At 49.7% G+C, this 15,485-nt stretch overlaps 1 protein-coding gene across 1 annotated transcript; it reads left to right on the forward strand.

Annotated features, from left to right (window-relative positions):
* The first annotated feature begins 686 nt into the window (after window positions 1-686).
* Lag3 (lymphocyte activating 3) lies at window positions 687-8,507 on the forward strand. Its single transcript, XM_048444199.3, has 9 exons — window positions 687-800; window positions 973-1,083; window positions 1,319-1,466; window positions 1,984-2,237; window positions 2,823-3,086; window positions 3,464-3,739; window positions 7,356-7,592; window positions 7,847-7,977; window positions 8,245-8,507. Exons 2-9 carry the CDS (start codon window positions 1,026-1,028, stop codon window positions 8,437-8,439), a joined length of 1,563 nt encoding a protein of 520 aa, XP_048300156.3. The 5' UTR covers window positions 687-800; window positions 973-1,025; the 3' UTR covers window positions 8,440-8,507.
* Window positions 8,508-15,485: the final 6,978 nt, after the last annotated feature.

A 15,485-nucleotide genomic window follows, 5' to 3' on the forward strand; every position in this document is an offset into this window, starting at 1 on the left:
CCCTCTTCAGACCTCTGGGCATTCATACCTAGGCAGCATTCATGATCACAGACACAGAAATGGAAATAAATCCTCAAAACGAGTATCCACTGTCATTCTCTTCCTAGAAGATGAAAAGTCACTAAGACGAGGGCATGCCTTCATGCCCCCTAATCCTGGCAAGTTATTGAAAGTCTGTGAGCCTCAATTTCCTCTGTATTTTCACAAGTTGCTTTATGGAAAATGTATAATACTATAAGTAGCATAGACTGAAGATTGACACCATGTAGCTACTACACTGTGCCACCAAGCCCTTCCTCAGACCTGCTAATTTGTGGTTCGGTGGTACTTCCTGTGTACCTGTCCAGGAGATGCGGAGTTCTCCTGGAACAAGTTCTTGGAAAGTTTATGGGAAAGAGCCTGTGAAGAAGAAAATGTGACTGCGGGGACATAAGAGGCAGCTTAGAGATACAGCTGTCGTCTTCTAGGCAGACAGGCTTGGCAGAGAACCCGAGAACCCGGGAGAGGGGGGCAGAGGGGGAAGAGGTGAAGAGGGGGCGGTGGGGAGACCCGAGTCTGAGGAAGTAAACAAGGGGAGTGCCACAACAGACGGAGGGCTCTGCTGCTGGGAAACAGCCCCCTCACACTTTCCACTGCGAATCGAAACCCTGAGCCCTGGGGTGGGGGGCGGGCAGTGGGGAGGGGAAGTGGGGAAGGTGGAAGGGAAGCAGAAGGACTTCAGCTGCAGATCAGCATCCCAGCTCACTGTAGTGGCCTTGCGTCTACTCTGCTTTCTGCCCCAGCCCTGCCCTGTTCCAGGGGTGTGTCTCTCCCCCACCCCATCTAGCCAACTTCCTCTGGTCTCCAGCGTCTGGTCATTAGTCCTCCTCCCTCCCCAGACCACCCACCTCCTCCTGGTGATCGTCTTTACCCTACGTTCTTTCTCCCTGTCTCACCTTCCTCCTTGTAGAACTTCTGTTTTTCTCCTCTCAGGACCCCTTTCTGACCTCCCTTGGAGGGCTAGGGAGGCCCAGGCCATAGAGGAGATGAGGGAGACTCTGCTCCTAGGCCATCTGCTTCTGCGACTGCTGTGGGAAGCTCCAGGTAAGATGGGGAGTTCGGGAGAAGCCAGCAGGGACCTCTGTGACCTGTCTCTTTAGCACTATGATGGTCTTCTTGTGCCTTTTTTTTTGGGGGGGGGACAAGCCTTCCAATCCCAAAGCCACCTCATTCTCCCCTTGACAGGGAGGAATGATATTTCTCTCTCGGAACACCGAGGCCTTTCTCTATTCTCAAATCTCTTGACTCATAGCACTTGGCCTCTCTTTTGCTCCACTAGCCGTGGTTTCAGAGCCTGGGAGAGAGGACTCCGTGGTGTGGGCCCAGGAGGGGGCCCCTGTTCATCTTCCTTGCAGCCCCCAACTCCCCCACCGGAATCCCAACCTTCTGCGAAGAGGAGTGGTCACTTGGCAACATCAACCAGATGGGTATGCACCCCACGGTTGGGCGACAGAACCTCCAAATCCAGTTCTAAATGGCATTCTGATAAAACCCCGTCCAATGGGCAGACAGTAGTGGCCTTTAATCCCAGCACTCAGGAGGCAGAGGCAGGTGGATCTCTGTGAGTTTGAGGCTAGCCTGGTCTGTAGAGTGAGTTCCAGGTCAGCCAAAAGCTACACAGAGAAACCCTATCTCGAAAAAAAAAAAAAATCCAAGCCAGTTTTGTCCCCTCTGTGAGTCCCTCTGAAGTCAGTTGCTCGGCCTCTTCACACAGCCCTTTAGTGACTACTCCGCAATCTGCGGTCCATAGTCTGCCACCTCTCCAGTAGCAGATGGGGTGACTAGGGGTGGGAGGGGGGAGGCTGCTAATGGTCGAGTGCTCTCTTAGGCGGGCTGCTTTATCCTCAGAGTGTGTTTGGAGTGCAAGTCTTTACGGCTTTTTCAAATTGCATAGGAATCCCTCAATCCTATTTCTCACTCCGCCCCTGCCCTTGACCGTCTCAGGGGGAAGCCCTTGCCTGGGAGGCCGGTCCCCCATCGTTACACGGTGCTGAGCGTGGCTCCAGGAGGCCTGCGCAGCGGGAGGCTGCCCCTGCAAACCCGCGTGCAGCTGGACGAGCGCCGCCTCCAGCGCGGGGACTTCTCGCTGTGGCTGCGTCCAGCCCGGCGCGCCGACGCTGGCGAGTACCACGCCACGGTGCGCTTCTCGGACCGCACCCTCTTCTGCCATCTCCGCCTGCGCGTCGGCCAGGCCTCGAGTAGGTGGGGCGGGACAAAGGGAGAGGGACTGGGAAGCAGGTCCCCGTCGCACCGAGGCAGGAAGAGCCCTGGCAAGGGTAGTGCTTTAGACCCCGCCTGAGGGCCTCCAGAAGTGTTCAGGAAGGGGTGGCCGCTTGATAGTAGGGTGGAAAGTGCCCCCCTAAAATGCATGCCTCTAGGCGGGGATGAGGGGGCTACGGAGAAACTGTATCACATACTCCAACTCCTTCCTCCGTCCCCAACCTAGAGCGGGAGTGCCCTCCCTGGTGGAGGTAGAATAGGGAGGGCGCCTCTTCTTTGGGGGTCTAGAGTGACTCATTTAAGACATCCATAGCTCATCCTCAGGCAATGTCTGCCCAAAGAACAGGCCAAGTAACATAAGTGGAGGCAGGAGACAGTGAAGAGGGGTCCCGGGTCTCTTGTTAAACACCCCAGGTTTCAAGTACTGAGCTGGAATGGGAGGCTGTAAAGATAATCTGAACACAGTGTCCCTGTTTCCATGTGTTTTCAGCTTGCTTCAGCTGGCTGCATTGAGAAAGTGTTTCCATCTAGACGACTGATTGGTCCTTTTTACTTTCTCACAGTGATCGCCAGTCCCTCAGGACCCCTCAGGCCGTCTGATTGGGTCATTTTGAACTGCTCCTTCAGTCGCCCTGACCGCCCAGTCTCCGTGCACTGGTTCCAGGGTCAGAGCCGAGTTCCTGTCCACAAGTCCGCCCATCACCACTTAGCTGAAAGTTTCCTCTTTCTCCCGCAAGTCAGTCCTCTTGACTCGGGGACTTGGGGCTGTGTCCTCACCTACAGAGATGGCTTCAATGTCTCCATCACACACAACCTCGAGGTTCTGGGTAACTCTCCCAAGCTGTCTTTACTCTTGACCCGAACCCCTTTCTGCCCCCACCTTTCCTGACTCATGGGTCCCCCCAAACAGGTTCTCAGCTGCCATGTCCCTTCAGATTTCAGTATAGCAGTGTGCAAACCTCTTCCTCTGTGGGAGTCTTTTAGCTGCCATCTTTACCGTAGTTTGTCCCTTGGCTGTCCATCCTTCTGATATCCTGACAGCCTTTGGTATCCTGCTGGCTCAGCACAGTCTGGGTTTTTCAGCTTCCCTAGCCTGTCTGCTTTATTCTCTTTCTTTGTGTGTTACTCCCAAATACCTCCATTGTCCTCTGCCTTTCTTCCTCGAAGTTCCCGGCATTGACCTTGGCGTTTCTTTTCCCTCCAGGTCTAGAGCCCCTAGCTCCTCTGACAGTGTACGCTGCTGCAGGCTCTCGGGTGGAGCTGCCCTGTCACTTGCCCCAGGGTATGGGGACCTCTTCTTCACTCACTGCCAAGTGGACTCCTCCTGGGGGAGGCCCTGAGCGCCTGGTGACTGGGAAGAGTGGCAGTTTTGCCCTTCGACTTGAGACTGTGAGTCTGGAGCAGGCTGGGACCTACACCTGTAGCGTCCATCTGCAGGGGCGGCCGCTCAGTGCTGTGGTCACTTTGGCAGTCATCACAGGTCAGCCGCAGGTGGGAAAGGAACAGCTTGCCTTTGCAGGGGAGAGTGTTGGTTGTCAGAGACTGTGCGGATGGGCGGGCTCCATGACGCTAGGCCAGTCCACTCAAGCTGTGGCTTCTAACCTTTTCAATTTTTATGAGAGAAAGAGAGAGAGAGAGAGAGAGAGAGAGAGAGAGAGAGAGAGAATGAGCACACGATGGGTTGCATGTTCCTTAGCATGTGGAGGTCCCAGGACAATGCTGGCGTCAGTTTTTTCCACCCACCTTTTTTTCTGGGCTCTAGGGACTGAACTCGGGGTGCCAGGTTTGCCTGACAAGTGCCTTCTCTTCTGTGATCTAGGCTGCTGTGGCTTAGGATGACTTTGAACTCCTCATCCTTCTTCCGTTTCCTAAGCCCTGGGGTGACAGACAATACTACTGTGCCTGTCAAATTATGGACTCATTTTTCTTGTTGTCTGTTTTGTGTTTTTTTTTTGTTTTTTTTTTTTTTTTCTTATCGGGACAGAGTTTCTCTGTGTAACAGCCCTAACTGTTGCTGTCCCAGAACTCACTCTGTAGACCAGGCTAGCCTCAAACTCGAGATCCTGTCTCTGCGTCCCACAGTGCTGGGTTTAAAGGAATGCACTGCCACACCTGGTTAATGGGCTGTTTTTTTTTTCACCCCCGCGATAAAACAAAACAAAAAACAAAACCGAAACTGAAAATCTCCCCTTGACTCACAAAATAAAAATCCCACTTCTTTACTAAGGGACTCCCCTACTCTGCACTGGCAGGTCTAAGGAGTTAGAAACAGTCGGTAAGAGTTTAAATGGTTCAGAGGAGGCACCTTATATTCTCAAATCCTTGTCTGCTTTTGGCCTGGGACTTGGTTAAAGTTGTGGGAGTTGACCTGGATTTGGAAGGAGTTAATCAGTCAGTCCCTAGTCAGCAAATATCTGTTAGGGTTTTCTAAGACAGTATAAAACAAAAACAGGCAAAAAAAAAAAAATCAGAAAGTACATGTTCATTGATTGGCAGCTATCAGCTATGATGATTAACTATGTCTGCCGTTAGCCATGTAGTAGGTGCTTAGTAGTGTGCACTGGAGCCAGACGTGGTGGCACACAACTGCAATCCCAGCCCTTGGCAAGAGGATCAGGAATTCAAGTACATAGTGAGTTCCAGACCAGCCTGGGCTCCTTGAGATCCTGTCTCAAAACAAACAAATATTGATTACATGACCAAGTAAACGAATTAACAAACGAACATATCTCTAGGCTGTTAACCCTGAATCCCAGTCACCTTATCTGTAACTCTGTCTGGACATATTATGTACCCCTCAGCTTCACTGAGAACCCCATCTTTTCACGTCAGTCCTTTGGCTAACTCAGTCTGTTGCTAAGTCCACTGGAATTCCATACCCCCTAACCCTTCTTTGCCACATTCAGGCCTCAAAACCCACCCATACTTCTGCCCAGTGCTAGTGGCCAGGGTCTTACTGGCTAAATACCTGCAGCTCTGAGCTTAGCCTTGAACTCCTGAACTCTTGATCTTTGGGCCTCTGCCTCCAAGTGCTGGGATTACAAGTATGACCCACCATGCCTGGCCTCCAATGTCCCCTTCTTCCTCCTTCACTTCCTTCTTTTCTCTATTGACACAGAGTCTGATGTATCCCAGTTTGGCCTGAAACTCACTATATAGCGGAGGATGGTCTTGAATTTCTAATTCTCCTGATGCCATCTCCCAAGTGCTAGGATTATAGACAGACAGACAGCTACCACACCCAGTTTCTCTGGTCCTGGGCACCGAACCCAGGCCTTCATGTTGGCAGGTAGCTCTATCATCTGAGCTAAATCGCCAGCCCACCAGTGTCTTCTGAAAGATCAGCTGTGTTTAGCTACTCAGGGGACGTGATACTGTCATTCCTGCTTTACAGAGAAGGCGTGGTCTCAAGGTGGTACCACCGGGAGATGCTAGGCTCAGGGTTTAAACTTGAACCGTGGATGTCTGTGTCACCAAGTCCCCCTACATGATGTGTTCAGCAGGGTCCAGGCCCTTCGCCGTTTGGCAACTACCATCCTATTTCTAGTCAGCTTTAATATGCTCTGCTTGTGGATCAAGCAGTAGGTTACTTGTTCCGTGAACATTCAGGAAGGGGCCATGACGTCCCCTCAGAAGCGGCACGGAGATGGTGGTGATGGCGGCTCTGGTGTGAGCAAAGAGGTGGAGGCCGGGGAAGTTGGTGGGAGTGCTGGGCGCTAACCCACCTGGCTGGTCATTGGGAGTCTGAGCATTGTAGGAGACAATAACCTTGTGTGTATGCGTTTCTGTGTGAGTATGTGCACGTGCGGTGTCCAAGGAGACAAAAAGAAAGTGTTGGATTCCCTGGAGCGAGTGTTACAGGCGATTGTGAGCTGCCAGGTGTGGGTGCCGGGAACTGAACCTGGGTCCCCTGGAAGCACAGTTAACTCCGATAACTTGGTAAACCCTGAATCATCTCTCCCTTTTTATTTTATTTAAAAAATGTATTTTATAAAGCCGGGTGGTGGTGGCACACTCCTTTAATCCCAGCCCTCAGGAGGCAGAGGCAGGCAGATCTTTGAGTCTGAGACCAGCTTGGTCTACAGAACAGAGCAAGTTCCAGGACATCTAGGGCTATACAGAGAATCCCTGCCTGCAACAAACAAACAACAGAAAAGGGATGGGTAGTGGTGGCATCTGCCTTTAATCCTAGCACTCTGGAGGCACAGCACAGGGATCTCTGAGTTTGAGGCCAGGGCTGTAATATAGAGAAACCATGTCTCAGAAAAAGAAAAGAAAAGAAAGAAAGAAAAAAAAAGAAAAATTTTACTGTATTTGTATGTATGTTTTTTTGGACTTGTACATCCGTGACTGATGTCCCCAGAAACAGGAGGGGGCATCAGTCTCCTAGATCTGAGTTACAGACACAATTGTGAGCTGCCAAGTAGGTACTGGGAATCAAACCTGGGTCCTCTGGAAGAGCAACAAGTGCTCTTAATCACCGAGCCATCTCTTCAGCCTTATTTTTTTTTAAAAATACAAGGTCTCATGTAGCTCAGCCTGACCTTGAATCCAATGTGGAGTGGATCTTTAACTTCTGATTTTCTTGTATCCACACCCAGTTTATGTGGTGCTGGGGACTGGACCCGGAGACTTCTGTGTTCTAGGGAAGCATTCTGCCTGCTGAGGTTCAGCCCTAGCATGAAGAATATTTCTCATGTGGCCTTCAGTACTAGTTTGAGTTTAATATAATGTCTGAAGTGTTGAGAACATTTTGAGCAGGGGAAGCAATCAAATGAGAGTGCTGTTTTAAGATTCCTGTGGTCAGGTGGGACACCCCTGTGACCCCAGAACTTACAAGATGGAGCCAGAGGATCAGAAGTTCAGGGTTATCTTTGGCCACATAGTAAGTTCTAGGCCAGCTTTATCTATCTGAGACCCTGTCTCAAAAACACAAACAAAACCAGAGATAAATTTAGTCATGCCCTACGACCTCTTCCCCTGAGGTTTTCCCAGTCAGATCTCCAATGAGAGTAAGGTGACAGAGATGTGGGATTGTAACTTTGATAACCAAGGGGTCAAGACCCCCACAAGAGTTCTTCCTTCTGATTTTTCAGTGACTCATCAGTCCTTGGGGTTACCTGGCTCCCTGGGAAAGCTGATGTGTGAGGTAACCCCCGCATCTGGACAAGAAAGATTTGTGTGGCGCCCCCTGAACAATGGCTCCAGGAGCTCTCCAGGCCCCGGGTTGGAGATACAGGAGACCCGGCTCCTTGCTGAACCTTGGCAATGCCAGCTTTTTCAGGGACAGAAGCTTCTTGGAGCAGCGGTGCACATCGCAGAGTCTAGCCCAGGTCAGAGGCTCCAAAACACCGTGACCCCAACTCCAAAGCTGTCACCTTGGTCGTCTTCCAAGCCCTCTGTCCCCACCCCTTCCCAGTCAGCGACCTGACTTCAAGCTTTCCAAGCCTGTCCTGTTTCTGTCCTTCATTAGCTGAACGATCCTGGACAAGTCCCTTAAACTCTCTGACCTCATTGTATCTGTAAAGGATGAGGGTGTAGCACGGTCATCTCCGACCCTAAGTCTAATCCAGCGCTTTCTTTATAGATGCCCGCAGTGCAAGGAGAGCCTCAGGTGACCTTAAAGGAGACCATCTCTTTCTCCTTCTGATCCTCAGCACTTTCTCACTGTTCCTTGTGGTGACTGGGGCCTTTGGCTTCCACCTATGGAGAAGACAGGTGAGCCGGGGACACAGTTCCCTCCCCTCAGCGTGCTGCGCAGGACCCCTTCTTTGAGGAGGATAACCATGATGAATTCTGAATATGCTCCCAGCGCCCCTGTACTGGGAATACCTTGGGGCTAGAAAGTTTAAAGGGGCCAAAAGAAGATCCTGAGCCAGAGGGGGAAGGCTGGAGAAAAAGCGAGAGGTCAGGATCTGTCCTGTTGCTTCCTCCTCCATCCTCTCCTCTTTCGTTCTCCATTGCCCTCTCTGTCTCTCCCCACAGTGGCTATGGAGAAGATTTTCTGCCTTAGAGAACAGGATTCACCCACCTCCCGCTCTGAGTAAGACAGAGGAGCTGGAGCGAGACCTGGAGATAGAGATGGAGCCAGAGCAAGAGCCGGAGCCGGAGCCGGAGCCGGAGCCGGAGCCGGAACTGGAGCAGGAGCCCCAGCCGGAGCCAGAGCCCAGGCAGCAGTGACCTGGAGCCGAGTGGCCAGCAGATCTCAGCAGCTCCGGCCAGAATAAACTCCCTGTCAGCAGCAGCAACCCAGAGTCTGACTCTTTCTTGTCCAGGGACGGTTCCTGTCTCTCCCAGCCACTGGGGGCTCCCTCCTCCCACTCCAGCCGCCCAACCTACTTTTCCAGCCAATCTTTCTCCTCATTCCCTCGGCTGTCATTCCCTCTTCTGTTGCTTGCTTCTTTGTTTCTCTTCTCTGTTGCTCCCTTTCTCCCGAGTAATCCCTTTCCCCCACTAAAGCTCCAGAGATCACCCAGGTCTTTTCTGTAGCCCTTTCCTCAAGTTCTACCCGCGTTTTGTTGACTGTCCTGGTCTCCTTTATATTCTTGTCCCTTTGGCCCAACAGCAAGCTCAGCTGTACCTCGGCACTGTGCTTAGACTCCTAACTACAGTGAAGGGAGACACAGACAGGCAGGCAGACACGCACGCACGTGCACACGAGCCAGCCATGTGAAGTCCTCCAGGAGATGAGGGCCCCCTAATCTTTCTGGGTAACCAGCTGACGTTGCTACCTCTGCCCCATCCCCCATGTTTGTCATCCCTGGGTGACTTTTCTGGTCCCAGACATGACAACACACTGCCACCTAGTGGCCACTGCTTGTCACAACCCCGAGGAGGTCACCAGACCAACTGTCGCAGGCCTGTCATCTAACACACTGCAGTAGGCAAGATGGAGCAAGAATGCAGGTGTGCTTTCTGTGTGTGAAACACCAGAGTGTGCTCTCAGAATCTGTCACATGTCTTATTTATCCTGCATAAGAGGGACTAAGCAATACAAGTTTCAGGAAATACAGCCCTTGTCCTGGCAAGATTATAACCCAAGTATGACAACGGGAAGGCTGTAAACAAAGGCTGCAGGTAGGGATAGAAACAACCCACGAGGCAGCTGGGTATTGCTGCAACCGTGGGAGTCAGAGTCCTGGATTCTCACTCTCTTACTGCTGGTGAGGCTGTTGCAAATCTCTTTGAGCCTTTTGTTTTCTAGCCTATTAATTGGGCCAATGGCCAGGTACAGAGGCACGCCTCTGAAGTCTCAGCTACAGATAGGACTGAGACAGGAGCATCCCCTTGGGTCCAGGAGTGTTGGACAAACATTGGTAACATGTGAGATCCCATCTTTAACAAAATGGATGTAGGGGTGCCTGCCTGTAATTCCAGCATGTGAAAAAGTCGGTTACCTAGTAAGTTTGAGGCCAGCCTAGGCTATATCAGGCCCCGACTCAAAAATAAATTAATAGACGGAGTGGCAGTGGGGCACACCTTTAATCCCAGCACTCTGGAGGCAGAAGCAGGCGGATCTCTGAGTTTGAGGCCAGCCCAATCTACAGAATTGTAGAGGTCCAGCCCAGGACCGATAGGGCTACACAGAGAAACCCTGTCTCAAAAAAAAAACAAATTAATTAATTAATTAGTTAATTAATAGGATCCTGGGCATGGTAGGGATGTCTTAATCTCAACACTTGGAAGGTAGAGGTAGGGAGATCTCTGTGAGTCTGTGAGTTTAAGGCCAGCCTGATCTACACGGTGAGTTCCGGGATAACCAGGGCTACATAGCTACACAAACAATTATTTTAATTGATAGACTCGGTGAGATGGGGCCAGGTTAAAGGAGCAGGCCACACAAGCTTGGTGACCTGATTCACCAGTGCCTGGGACCCATGTAAATAAAGATAGAAGGAACAACCAATTCCACGAAGCTGTCCTCTGAACTCCACACGTGGCCACTTCCATATACACACCATGTGCATGTACATAATAATAATAATAATAATGATAATGATAATAAATAATATTTTAATAAATAAGTAAGACAGTGATAGGGGCTGAGGAGATGGTTCAGCAAATGCATGGCAAGCATGAGAACCTCAGCTCAGATCCGCATCACTATTAAGACCCTTCAGGACTTCACTTTACAGTGTGCTCGTTCTTGTCCCTCCTTCCCGTGCCTCTGTGTTCCCACAGTGACAACGCTATAGTTCCAACCACAATCCTGAGCCTCGGGACCTCAGATTGCTCTAAATGGCTCATTATTCAGACTTCGGGGCTCCCCCCTCCCTATGACTTAACACAGAGTAATAGCCCTACTTTTCATTCTCTGTCCCTGTGTCTCCATAGAGACAAAGATCTTCAGCCCCCTGTTTGCCCACAGACACCTGGTACGGTGTTTATGCCACCGGGAGCCTCCTGCAGGTGTAGAGCTCAAACCCCTGACAAATAAGGTTATCTGAGGCCAGCGCCCGCCAGGAACTCCTTACTCACCACAGGGAGAGGCCTCAGTCTTGACTGAGGCCCGGAGACAGCTGCTGAGGTGGCTTCTCAGCAGCCCGGCCTCAGACCCTCTTTCCATGGCCGCAGTGGAAGCCACCATATTTTTGTGGGGCAGGGGTTTCCTGGAAAGTTCCGTGGGTGGCGTTTGTGCTTTGTACTAGATAATAACCTATGCCCTTTGGGTTTATGAGAGTTGTCACAGGTTCACTGGGGTTCATGCAGGGACTTCCCCATCTTCTTTCACGAAGAGAACAGAGGCAGAATAGAGGACCACCTTGTTCCTCTGTCTCACATAGAAGAGAAGGAAGAGGAGCTAAGGCCTTGTGGGTAACAGCGCTGTGCTGTGGGGGCTTCCTTAGGGGTGATGCTCCTGCATTCCCTCCTCACAAAGCCCCACCCTCTAGCCAGCAGGGTAACTTCTAGCCCTGTCTGTGTCCTCTTAAGGTCTCTGGGAGTTGGATTAATTCGTTAGGTATCCCCAGTGGTTGTTTGTTTGTTTCAGTTTTTTATTGCATTGGGGATGAACCTATCAGTTTATCTATAAGCCAGTGCTCTGGCCCGGAAGCCTGGAGGGAAGGGATGTAAGGAGACATTTGCAGGAGATTTAGGGGGTGGGTGGGGAGTCATCTCAGAAGCAAAGTGTGCATATTATAGCTATCGACTGCTACATTTAAAAAATCACCCCCAAACTTAGGAATCCTCCCTCTCATGGCCAGAAATCAAGCTAACTGAATAGTTCTGGTACAGGCTCTAAGGTGTGGCCAAATCTGTGGTCAAGAGCAAGCTTGGCCTGGGCTGAGGGATCTGTTTCTTAAAAGACTCACTCAGGTGGTCAAGGGCCAGAGGCTCTTTAGAGCCCCTTCAGTGCCATGGCAGCTGGCTCCCCTGTGACTGGCAGGAAGGATAAGACAAAAGCAATCCATCCCATCTCCTGATCTTGAAAGTGATAAGCCGCCACTTCTGCCCTTGTCACACAGGCCAGTTGGAGTCCAGTATAGGAAGGGGCAAGATAAATATGTGAACCAAGGGAAGTGGGATTGCTGGGGCCACTTATAGACCAACTGTCACGAGGTAGCATTGCTTGATTGACAGACTGCCTAAGAGAGGGGAGGGGCATCATTATCATCCATCCCTGGCCTTCTCATGGACCTGGCAGTCTCCTCCACTGTCAACTGTCCAGATGCGCTGGAGGCTGATGAAAGTCCAGCCTGTCAATCAGGAGGCTAGCCTGTGGACATTCAGACCATTAGCCACTGCTCCTCCCACTTCTGCACTGTCAATCAGGAGGCTAGCCTGTGGACATTCAGACCATTAGCCACTGCTCCTCCCACTTCTGCACTGTCAATCAGGAGGCTAGCCTGTGGACATTCAGACCATTAGCCGCTGCTCCTCCCACTTCTGCACTGTCAATCAGGAGGCTAGCCTGTGGACATTCAGACCATTAGCCGCTGCTCCTCCCACTTCTGAACTGGTTTACTGGTCTCCATGAGTCAGGATCAAACCAGAGGATGTTCTGCCCTACATTCCCAGCCAAGCTGAGGTGTTAGGGTTCAAATTTGAGCCCCTGCTGTGATCTTTCTGCAAAGAAAACAAAAGACCTAGACTTCCTTCTGAGCCCCACCCGAAGATGGAGCCTTTTCTTTAAAGAGATTGAGGTTGGGGTGGGGTAGGTTCTAGCAACCCCACTGTGGCTGACAGTTTCTCCAGAGTTACAGGTGTCAGCTGACTGAGCCTCGGCTGAGCCCCGAGATCTGTCACTCCTATCTTCTCATGGCTGGAGGAAGCCTCCGGGAGTCCCAGAAAGTGGCCATGGGGCTCAGGAAAATGTGGCCGGGGTGGCGGTGGAATTGGTCCTCCTAGGTACAGCTTCCAAAAAGGTTAAAAAAAGGAAAGCCTCTTGTAACCCCATCTAGGTATTCACCTACGCCCACCGGCTAGCTATCTTACAAGAGTGTTTGTGGGACAGCAGATGGTTCGCGTAAGGAGGTCACCACAGGCTGCACCTGGTGCTCCACTTCTCCAATGCACTGGTCTCTAGAGCTGTTGGTAGCCTCTCATAATGCGGGGGGAGGGCTCTCATAATGCCAGGGGCGGGGGCGGGGCAGGGGCAGGGGCTTCCCTTCTCTCCCTTTGGTTACCTCCCCGTCTTTTAGCCAGGAAGCACAGAATCCAAGCAGCAAAATTAGCTCCCACCAAGAACTCAAGCTTAGCAAAACACGTGAGAGGACTTTCTACAGTTTTACTTCCGTGGGCCTAAGGATGGGACCCAGGATCTCACACACACAGGGGAAATGCTCTTCCCTTGAGCTGTCCTCAGCCGTATTTATTTATTCTTTTGTTTCGACTCAGTGTCTAACTAGGTAGCACAGGTTGGCCTGCAACTCCTGTTCTTCCAGCCTGAGCCTCCTAAAACCTGGGATGACAAGTGTGAGCTACCCACCCGGCTTCTATTTTTTTAGCTGATCTATCAAAACATTAAAAATGCATTTATTAAGCTGGGTGTGGTACTACAGGCTTTTAATCCAGCATTCAGGCGGCGGCAGAGTTGGCCAAAATCTGAGTTTGAGGCTAGTCTGGTCTACAGAGCGAGTTCTAGGACAGTCAGGGCAACTCAGAGAAACCCTATCTATTTTATTGTCTCTTTAAAGACTTTATTTTTTAAACTATTTTTTCTATAACTGCCTATACCCATTTTCTTAAACCTACATATATATTCAAAACACACTGTGACCCGTTTAGAGTTGTTTGTTTTTTTGTTTTTGTTTTTTCTAAATCTGCTTTTAATGCATATCTGTGATCATTTTCTGACCAGGAGAGTTTTTAAAATGCTAAGTGGGCATGACCAGGATCAAAGCTGAGGCTTTGGGTGTTGACTTTCCAACATGGGGAGGTACATTCACTGCCCACTGTGGGAGCCATGCTCACCGCCCCAACTCTAGAGATACAGCAGGTTCATACTGTCACCCAGCGTCCCACCACTGCCACCAAGCAGCTTGTAGCACACTGTCCACAGACCCCATTCAAGAGCCCCAAGGCAGGACCTCTTGTTCCTTCTGCCACCATCCAGGAAGTTGTCTCTTAAAGGAGCAGCACATCTGTTCACTGCCAGCAAACAGAGCCTATCTGAAAAAATGCGGCTATCAAGAAACTGTGCTTGGCCTCCATTTTTGTGGATTTAGAAGCCCTCCTTTTTTTTTTTTTTAAGCCTTTTTAGGTCCTATGTAGATCCATGCCCCATGTTGGGCGCCATTTTTATTTGGAGGCTTTTCTTCCACCCACCAGTCCCAGAATATTCACCCTGAAACTTAATATTAATTTCAATCTGTTTGGCTGATGCCTCAGGATTATTAATAACTAGCTTCTATTAATTATTATTTCTATTAATCTATGTATTGCCACATGTCTGTGGCATTTCCTCACATCTTGCTTCTCCAGAAGCTACTGGCATCTCCTAGACTCTGCCTTCTCTTCCCTTTATCTTTGCTTCGATTTCCTGCCTGGCTCTATTCTGCCTGACTATTTACCAAATCAGCTTCTTTATTAATCAATGGTAATAAAATATTTTCACAGCAACCAGAAGGGCATCCACATCACAAGATAGCTTTGAATCTATGGTAATCCTCTTGCTTCAGTCTTATGAATACTGAGATTATAGGCATGAACTGCCATATTTGGTTCTCAGCCCAGTTTGTCTTTTGTGTATGTGTATGTGTCTGCTTGTGTGTACAGTGTATATGTCTGTATATACATATGTATATATACATGTATATACATATGTATATACATGTATGTGTGTGTGCCTGCTTTTGTGTGCATGTGTCTGTGTGCCTTGCTTGTGTGAGCAGTGTATGTGTGCCTGGTTGATGTGTCCAGTGTGTGTATATGTATGTGTGCCTGCTTGTATGTGCAGTGTGTGTATGTGTGCCTGCTTGTGTGTGCAGTGTGTGTGTATGTGTGCCTGCTTGTGTGTGCAGTGTGTGTGTGCACCTGCTTATGTGTGCAGTTACACATGCATGTACACATCAATATGAAGGCCAGAGGTCAACTTTGAGCATCTTTCCTCAGGAGCTGTTCACCTTGCTTTTGTTTTTTTTATTTTTGTTTTGTTAATAGTCAAACCTGTAGTCATGTTAGTTAGATTTTCTAGATATATAGGGATATATTTCAGTTAGATAGGCATTCTTCATATCTTTCAAAGACTACAGAATATGGCATTTAATGTTTTAATAACTTAGGACTTTTCATGACAATGGGACACATCTGCTCCTGGTGGCAACAGCTACTTAAAGAGGAAGATGGGCATTGAAGAGGCTCCTTATGGAGTTTGATAGCCATTTGGGCAAGAAACTGTTCTTGCCTGGACTGTTGCATAAACTGGACACAAAGAATCCGCAGAGAGAGAGGACTACTGAACTTACCTAAAGGTGAGATGGTCTTTTGGGATTCCTGATTCATGAAAGAGTCTGCGAGACATTCTGCAGGATACAAAAGAAAGTGACTGAACTGTCTTTGAAATTTACTGCTTCATGGAAATGTCTGCTGAATACTATGGGCCTGAAAGCCAAAGATGGATGCCCCAACGGTACAAAAAAACTTTGGGTGACTGTCCAGGCAGCAAGATGTCTCTGTTGTTTTTTAGAGTTTGGAAGTTGTTTATTTCTTGTTTACTCAGGTAATATTATATCCTTCTGGAGTCTTTGATCGAGTTGAAGAATGGTTAGTTATAGTTTTACTTAGTT

The sequence above is a fragment of the Myodes glareolus genome, chromosome 3 (assembly GCF_982192425.1).
Source record: "Myodes glareolus chromosome 3, mMyoGla1.1, whole genome shotgun sequence".
Taxonomy (NCBI): Eukaryota; Metazoa; Chordata; class Mammalia; order Rodentia; family Cricetidae; genus Myodes; species Myodes glareolus.